The 9,087-nt window shown below is 39.7% G+C and overlaps 1 protein-coding gene across 1 annotated transcript; it reads left to right on the top strand.

Moving 5' to 3' along the window:
• The first annotated feature begins 490 nt into the window (after positions 1–490).
• hsp90b1 (heat shock protein 90 beta family member 1) lies at positions 491–7,243 on the top strand. The gene is made up of 18 exons (XM_023324693.1): positions 491–658; positions 1,176–1,278; positions 1,984–2,125; positions 2,208–2,324; positions 2,550–2,881; positions 3,029–3,140; positions 3,236–3,361; positions 4,076–4,192; positions 4,282–4,419; positions 4,512–4,589; positions 4,672–4,737; positions 4,828–5,097; positions 5,183–5,428; positions 5,538–5,674; positions 6,327–6,405; positions 6,512–6,667; positions 6,768–6,866; positions 6,957–7,243. Exons 1-18 carry the CDS (start codon positions 610–612, stop codon positions 6,978–6,980), a joined length of 2,391 nt encoding a protein of 796 aa, XP_023180461.1. The 5' UTR covers positions 491–609; the 3' UTR covers positions 6,981–7,243.
• Positions 7,244–9,087: the final 1,844 nt, after the last annotated feature.

The following is a 9,087-nucleotide window of genomic DNA, read 5'->3' as shown; positions in this document are numbered from 1 at the left end:
ACACACACACACACACACACACACACACATATATATATATATATATATATATATATATATATATATATATATATATATATATATATATATATATATATATATATATATATATATATATATATATATATGCAATGATATTGGCAGTTAAGCCATGAACAAAAAAGAGACATCGTTTTTTTTCAGTCATCTGAAAAAAATAACACTTGAAAAATTGCACGCTAGTGCATTTTTTCACTGTGATATTGTTCAACAAATCAATCTTTAACTAACGTAGATTTTCATGTAAAATACAACCTTAATTTTTGGTAGTGATGTGCTGAATATTCACTCTTAGCCAATGGTGTCTAGCCACGATTTTCCGTCATCGACTTATGTTGAGGGATCTGATTGGACCGCATGTGCCATATGCTTGGCAGTGATTGGTCCAATGTTGTGCGTGGTGCGCAGCCATTGGTCGACGGTGGTGGGTTTAACGGACTGGGCACGCTCACTCAGTCGAAGAAGTAGCCGCACGGCAACTGCTGTAAAGACAGAGCTTCCTGCGCTGTTTCTCCTGCCTTTTGTCTCAGGAGCTTAGCACTCACGGCATCAGTAGAGCTTTATTTCAAAATGAAACGAGTTTGGGTGGTAGGGCTGCTTTTCACACTCCTAGCCTTCGGTGAGTAGTGGGAAGTTGTTTTTGTTTTTGTCATTGTGGCACACTTGCTGTTAATATTTTTTTTTAGCTACTTTAGCTGAAGCAAGGCTAATGGAAACTTGTCTTTGTGCTTTTCCACCTCGTGCTCATTCATAACAACTCTTATTATTTTCTTTATGCATAAATATGAATATTAAACCTTCAAAACGGCTTATTCCTTGTTGCCTTTCCAGAAGTTTCTGGTTATGGGAATGAAGCCGCACGTTGGCTGCTATGGAGACAGGGAAATCCTAGGGCAGATTTGCGTTAATTTTGATTAAAGTGTCACAATAAACACTATTGTGATTCGTAACGGTTTTTCTAGAAGTTTCTAATAGCAACACAATTCATTTTACAGAAAGACATCCATTCTATCGCAGTCAATCGGACTTTCAAGCTAATTTTGTCTTTTAAATGATCAGTGTCAACCGTTACAACCGACGCAGATGTATGGTACGACATGTGTGACAAAAATGTAACCATATCTGTTCCGTGGCAGCTGCTGTAAGGGCTGAAGATGAAGTGGATGTGGATGGCACAGTTGAGGACGACCTGGGAAAGAGCAGAGATGGGTCCAGAACAGATGATGAGGTGGTGCAGAGGTAGGTGCAGCTTATTTGCTGAAGTAATTAAAAATAGGCCTTCAGAATAAGTTCAAATTTGTTGTTTCCACTATTGATGTTTAGACCATCAGCACTGAAAAGAATATCTGAAAATCGATTATGGGCAGTTTGGTCTTGCAGTCATTGATTTGTGTATCAGTGTTGTGTGGTACTTGTCTTAGAGTTCCAGAAAATGTCTTGCATGGCCATTAAGAAACGTTACTGCCATGCTAAAAAGTTTTAACTGCTAATACAGCTCTTGTAGCTAGGTGGGAAGTATGCAGTAAAATTGTTTAAACGAGGCTTATGTGCTTAGTGTATGAGATGCTTATAATCTAAGCAGAAGTGTCCAAAAAATAAACACAATATATCTTCTTTGTCACAGAATATTGTGACTTTAAGCAACAGCTTTGCTCATTTTTCTGAATTACTGCAAATCCAAAGCTGACACAAATTTTTTTTTGATCACACTGACAATCACCCAAATTCAAGGTCAGCTCCCCCAAGCTTATGTACATGGATCATCAGGGCAGACATGTGAGCAGTGAAAGTGTCCTCTTGCTTTGAGCTACAGATGTAGATTCTCAGTTCTTGAGAACATGACCATCACAAGCAACTCTAAACAAGGAGTCCAATTGCTTTCTGTTTACGGACGTTTTAAATCTGTTTTGTTTCACTTGCGTTTCTGTATTTGTCTTCCTTCAGGGAGGAGGAGGCTATCCAGCTGGATGGTTTGAATGCTTCTCAGATTAAGGAACTCAGGGAAAAGTCTGAAAAACATGCTTTTCAGGCAGAAGTCAATCGTATGATGAAGCTCATTATCAACTCTCTCTACAAGAACAAGGAGGTTAGTAGGAGGAGGGGAGAGGGTAGGGGAAACCCTGTTTGGGTTACTGTCTGGGGGATGCTCACCTGTTCATGTCTTTCAGATCTTCCTCAGGGAGTTGATCTCTAATGCCTCAGATGCTCTGGATAAGATCCGGCTGTTGTCGCTTACTGATGAATCAGCGTTGGCAGCAAATGAAGAGCTCACCATCAAAATTAAAGTAAGCAGTAAGATATATTTTAAAGATGTTTAAAATTGCTCAAATGTTCAATTCAGTCTCCTCAAATGTGATGGCATGGAGAGTGCAGGAGTGAATTTTATACATTTCTCCCCCCAGATTGAAGCAGGAAAATGCTACTACCTAAACATCTTTGCTTTATTATCAGAACTGTCACACTGTAAACAATTAAACCCGTGACATGTCTGTCTCTATTCTCGTTCGCAGTCTGATAAGGAGAAGAACATGCTCCACATCACCGACACCGGTATCGGAATGACCAAAGACGAGTTGGTGAGAAACTTGGGCACCATCGCCAAGTCGGGCACCAGCGAGTTCCTCAACAAGATGACGGAGATGCAGACTGAGGGGCAGTCTACGTCCGAGCTGATTGGCCAGTTTGGAGTGGGTTTCTATTCTGCTTTCCTTGTTGCTGACAAGGTTGTTGTGACATCCAAGCACAACAACGACACCCAGCACATCTGGGAGTCAGACTCCAACCAATTCTCGGTCATCGAGGACCCCCGTGAGGACACACTGGGAAGGGGAACAACCATTACGTACGTTAATTGAGTTTAATGGCTGATGAATAACTCTGTAAACATTTTATTAGTTGTATAGTCACTACTTCAGTTCTCATTCTGCACTAACCTTGAACTTGAGTGTTTCGCCTCTTATTTATTTATTTTTATTTTTTTCAAACTCAGACTGGTCCTGAAGGAGGAGGCCTCAGACTTCCTTGAACTTGAAACCATCAAGAATCTTGTGAAGAAATACTCCCAGTTTATCAACTTTCCCATCTACGTTTGGGCTAGCAAGGTGATTATTTAATTCTAACACTCACTCCTGCTATTATAAAGTTGATGTAGAATATAGAACAGAGTAAATGGTTTTTTTTGTTGTGCACATGTAAGACTGAGACGGTTGAAGAGCCCATCGATGATGACGCTGAGGCAGAAGAACCAGAGAAGGAGACTTCTGAAGATGAAGCTGAAGTAGAGGAAGAGGAGGAAGATAAAGACAAGCCAAAGACTAAGAAGGTAAGAACTTGAAGTTGAGTTGTATAATAGTTTAGTTAAGCTGTACTTCTAGAGTGTTTTCTCCCCTAAAACACTCTAGAAGTTAGAGAAATTTACTCTGTATTGAACTGTTCTGGCTTTGCTCCTCTGAAACTCTAATCAGCTTATTAAAAGATTTTTTTTCTTCTACAAAGTCAATTTAAAATAAATGCTACATGTTCAACTTAATTGGTAAAAGGCTCAAATTGACTGTTGGCTGCTAAATTATTCCTTAATATAGGCTGTTTTGTTCTATTTGTTTTTGTTCAGTCTCCTCTGCAGTTTAACAGGATTTCACAATCTTTTGTTATGGACTTGATTAGAGTGGACATATTGAACTGTTTAGCATCATGTTGAGCTAATGATGTATTAGCATCAGTACATGCTGGAAGTTCAGGTAGACCATTGGTTTTACAAGAGGTTTCCAACCTTTTGGACTTCCTTGAAATTTTTTTTCACATCCCAACAATGTCGACACTAAAGAGTACTGTACATGCACACTGCTAGCACTTAAGTGGATATTTAGTTTCCAACCATGTTACGACCCGGCTCGTGAGCCGCAACAACCAGAACCAGTTCTTTTCTTTTTTTCTTATTTTTCCTCACCTGTTGATCTAATCTTTTTGCTGTGTCATGGTTGATTGGATACCAAAAGTCAGTATTGTACCATTTCTTAAACCATCATTCACGTGGTAGGTTGAGAAGACGGTTTGGGACTGGGAACTGATGAATGACATCAAGCCAATCTGGCAGAGACTGGCCAAGGAGGTTGAAGAGGACGAATACAAGGCCTTCTATAAGACCTTCTCGAAGGTATGAACGGTCTATATTTGTCAGACAAGTGTGAAGCCTTTTTATATAAAGACCTGGTTAAATTCCAGTCACATTTTTCTCCCCACCAGGACAGTGACGACCCCCTGGCTCACATCCACTTCACTGCTGAAGGTGAAGTTACCTTCAAGTCCATCCTGTTCATCCCCACTTCGGCTCCACGTGGCCTCTTTGACGAGTATGGCTCAAAGAAGAACGACTACATCAAGGTTTGCGAACAAAGCAGAATTTAGTTTCAACAAACGAGGGAGAGAAAACGTATGCAGGAGTTTGAGATTCATGTCAAAACTTTGTCGCACAGCTGTTTGTCAGGAGAGTTTTCATCACAGATGACTTCAACGACATGATGCCCAAATACCTCAACTTCGTCAAGGGAGTGGTGAGTTGCTGATAGCTGGTTGGTTTATATGATTTGCTTTACCATCACTTCCTCTGAGACAAAATGTGGTCTCCTTTGCCAGGTTGACTCTGATGACCTTCCTCTGAATGTGTCTAGAGAAACTCTGCAGCAGCACAAACTGCTCAAGGTAATCTCAAAGTCCATTGCAGTCTCTACAGTCCTTAAATGAAACGGCGAAAGAAGTCTGGTTAAAAAACAATTTCTCCTGACTCCATAGGTCATCCGCAAGAAGCTGGTCCGTAAGACTTTGGACATGATCAAGAAGATTGCAGATGATCAGTACAACGAAAAGTTCTGGAAGGAGTTTGGAACCAATGTCAAACTGGGCGTCATCGAGGACCACTCCAACAGAACCCGTCTGGCCAAACTGCTCCGCTTCCAGACGTCCAACAGCGACACCGTCCTGTCCAGCCTGGAGCAGTATGTGGAGCGCATGAAGGAGAAGCAGGACAAAATCTACTTCATGGCAGGGACCAGCAGGAAGGAGGTACGTAACGATGGTATAGAGTAGTGGATTGGAGCGTGTTGAAGTGTTAGAAAACTCGCTGAAATAATCTGCGGTGTCTTGACAGGCGGAGTCGTCTCCCTTCGTTGAGAGGCTGCTGAAGAAGGGCTACGAGGTCATTTACCTGACGGAGCCTGTGGACGAGTACTGCATTCAGGCGCTGCCAGAATTTGATGGAAAACGCTTCCAGAATGTGGCCAAAGAGGGCGTCAAGTTTGAGGAAAGTGAGAAGGCAAAGGAGAAGAGGGAGGCCCTGGAGAAGGAGTTTGAGCCTCTCACTACTTGGCTCAAGGACAAGGCCCTGAAGGACAAGGTTGGAAATTTGCTGTGTTGTTGTAGTTACTTCACACACCAACAGAAATCATGGATTTGGCTCATTTTTAATGTCGCATGATCAAAATATTTGCCTCTTTTCTCAACAGATTGAAAAGGCTGTTCTCTCTCAGAGGTTGACCAACTCGCCCTGCGCCCTGGTTGCCAGTCAGTACGGCTGGTCAGGAAACATGGAGAGGATCATGAAGGCTCAGGCTTACCAGACAGGAAAAGACATTTCCACAAAGTGAGCGTCAACACAGCTGCATGTCAGAAAATGCAAGGACGTCAAACGCTTTTCAGTAATTCAACTGAAATCTCATTGATTCATTAAGTGGAAGGATACTTAAAGTATTTATTTGATAAGATGGGTGAAAACTCTAAAATGTGTCTTAAAATGTTGACAAGAGATAAATTGTAGAAGGGATATTTATTTTGAAAATATTATGTAGTGGCCCAACCAATCACAGGGTAAGACTCCTTACATGATTGTTGTACAACAGTCACACTGATGCACTCAACACGGAGTTCAAACCAGTTTTTTTGTTTTCTTTGAAGTGCGCTGCATCCCAAAATGTTAATGGAAAGTTGAGTGGAAGGACAAACTTTAGTAGGAAAAATTACATAGGTTACTGGGGATTCTAAAGACCCATAAGCATTACCAACTCTCTGGGGAAATTGAGATGGTGTGAACTTAAACTGGAGTTGGTTCCCAAAGGTCCAGTAAACACCATCTTGTCCGTGACATGTGATACAACAATCTAATTCCCTGACAAAACATTAGAATCTATTTGTATAATTTCTATTTAAACTTTTCAGCTATTTTAATTATGTATAAATGCCTGTAAACCTGTCCTATTGCCACTTGAAGCTCACGTGTATTGTCATCTGTTCCTCAGTTATTATGCCAGCCAGAAGAAAACACTAGAAATTAACCCCAAACATCCCCTTGTCAAGCAGATGCTCAACAGAGTCAATGTAAGCTTCTATCTACCCTTCTTACTGATGCATCATTGAATGTGTTAAACGGTTTTGACGAAAACATGAAGCCACGTCTGACTACTTTTGTTTCTTGCATTTTTAGGCTGATGCCGAGGACCAGACCGCATCAGATCTCGCAGTGGTTCTGTTTGAGACGGCAACTCTGCGCTCAGGATACCAGCTGGCCGACACAAAAGCTTACGGAGACAGAATAGAGCGCATGCTCCGGCTCAGCATGAATGTTGCTCTGGACGAACAGGCATGTTCACTGGCTTTTAATCTAATTTTGACTCCCATGCATTAATAATTTAATGACTTGACTGTTAAAGTACCCATTAAAAATGGCGTCTTTTCCATAGGTTGAAGAAGAACCTGAGGAAGAGCCAGAGGAGCCAGCAGAGGAAGAGTCTGAAGATAAAGATGAAGAAGCTATAGATGATGATGATGACGACGAAACGGTGAGGCTTCTTTGCGTCGTTTCACATCCTTAATATGTACTCATGACTCTGAATGCCAAAGATTTTACATGTCTTTGTTTTACCTTGCAGGCAGAGCCAAAGGATGAACTGTGAAGCACTGAGAAGGACGATGTGACAATGGAGCTGGAGATTAGAGTTCTTGTTCCATTGGTGTTGTGTTTAATGTTATCCTGAGTGGGGTCCTGGGGATGGGGCTTTTTTTAAGAAGACCATTGTTTGGGTTTTTGTGTCTTTTTTTTTTTTCCTTTTTTTTTTACATTCCTCATGACTGTAAATTTGTTAATATTTAACTGAACTGTTTATGGAAAGATGCAATTCCGTCTATTGATCAAATAAATGTTACCACAAAAGTCTAATGGTCTGCTTTGTTTTGGAAAACATAATTAAAAATGTGCTTTCAATGCAGAAGTGAAACCATGTGGTAAAGTACTACCAAACCATTTTGCATAAAAGATGTCCAAATGTGACACAGTAATGCATTTTCATGAAAATGCTTCCAGAATCTTTAGATTTGTCAGAACTGCCTCGGTTGGATTAGAGAAGCTACAATTATGGATCTAAAGAGAAATCGGAGGACTGTTTGTGTAGTTTTAAGGCTTGCTGCAAATATTTGGTGCAGAGGTAGGTAGAACTGCTAAAGTGTTAATACTATTACTGAAATAAAAGCTATAGATGAATAGCCAAGTTCAGAGTATGTACTTTAATATCTGGTTTAATCTGTGAAAATTACAATTTGTATGCAAATTCTAGTATTTTTACAGAAAGTCAATTTTAAAATATTTCCACCGTTTCACACCATGCAGCTTGTGAAACAAATGGAGTAGATGTCAACAGTTCAGAACATGGCAAAGGACATCCTAAGATGCACTGTATATTCACATGAGCTCCAAAAGGTACATCAGAAAAAGTTTCAGAACAGTTTGTACAATCAGGAAGTGTCTGGTACATTTTTGGTTAAAAACATCTTTGTTTATTTCAGTTTGGGGGGGAAAGAGTAGCCATATTCATATTAATCAAATAGAAAAAGTATGGTGCGGTGAAGTTACTACCCACCTCTGGTTTGGAGATGCCATATATATAATTTTTTGTGATGCCATGTCATCATTGTCTGGGTGAAACAGATATTGATCTGTCATCTAATTCTCGGTAGAGAAACTTGAGGAAAGTTGTGGGGAAACTGGGGCTTGGGTACAAAATTTAGCTATGTAGAAAGAACAGTCTACCTATGGATGATAGTACAGGGCTTAAAGAGACAGAGGCCCAATTTCAAGGCATTAAATTACACAGTGAAATTTTTTTTTTAAGTCATGTTTGACATATATTTTTACAACAAACGAAGGTAACATGCACGGTTACTTAACTTGGCAGTGCCATTTTATAGCACAACGTGGCTGGAAATCACATACTGCTCTAATACAGTGACAAGCTTTTGACACCATAGCATTCACCTTCAGTATATTTTAAAGGGGTTTGATTAAAATTGGCAGTCTCTTTGTCATATTTTTATTATTTAGGAAAATATTAACTATTTCTCTAGACGTTATCGCCTCTGCGAAGGGAAACACAAACTGTCCTTACACATTGCAGTATAATATTACGTCCTGCAGATGGCGCTATAACACGGATGGGATTATGTCAGAAACTAGTTGACTCAAATTCCTGTAACTCAGCATGGTTGTACATGTATATTACACAGGATCTGGTACACTTTCCCACTGAAATATCTTTTGTTAAATATGGTATAGTTCACATCTACATTTTAATTCTTGAGATATTTTGTCTTTTAAAAAATGATTTCACTTATATAAATGCACATTTATTTAGCCAGTCTTAATGCTATAATTATTTTTAGTCCTGATCAGTTTCAACATATATCAAAAATTCCTACATTTGTTCTGCGTTTTCGCAGCTAATTTAATAGGTGTACTATGATATTTGGTAAATATAATATATAGAAAAGAGACACACCGAGCAGCTTTAATAAAACATCAGAAAGTTAACAGGCAGACGAGCAGAAACAATTGAAAATCTTCACCAGAGTGAGAAAATACCTTGCCTTCTAAATAAAAGATGACAGATATAGGGAAAAGAAGGGGAGGGGCATCCCGTATAGCCTAGGTACACTTATAAAACCAACTGATATTTGTAATATTAGCTGTACTGTCACAGCTTCACCTTATATTACTAAAAGCTTTCTGGT

Source organism: Xiphophorus maculatus, chromosome 2, assembly GCF_002775205.1.
Source record: "Xiphophorus maculatus strain JP 163 A chromosome 2, X_maculatus-5.0-male, whole genome shotgun sequence".
Lineage (NCBI taxonomy): Eukaryota > Metazoa > Chordata > Actinopteri > Cyprinodontiformes > Poeciliidae > Xiphophorus > Xiphophorus maculatus.
The sequence above is the reverse complement of the archived record's forward strand: the minus strand, read 5'-3'. Positions and strand labels throughout refer to the sequence as shown.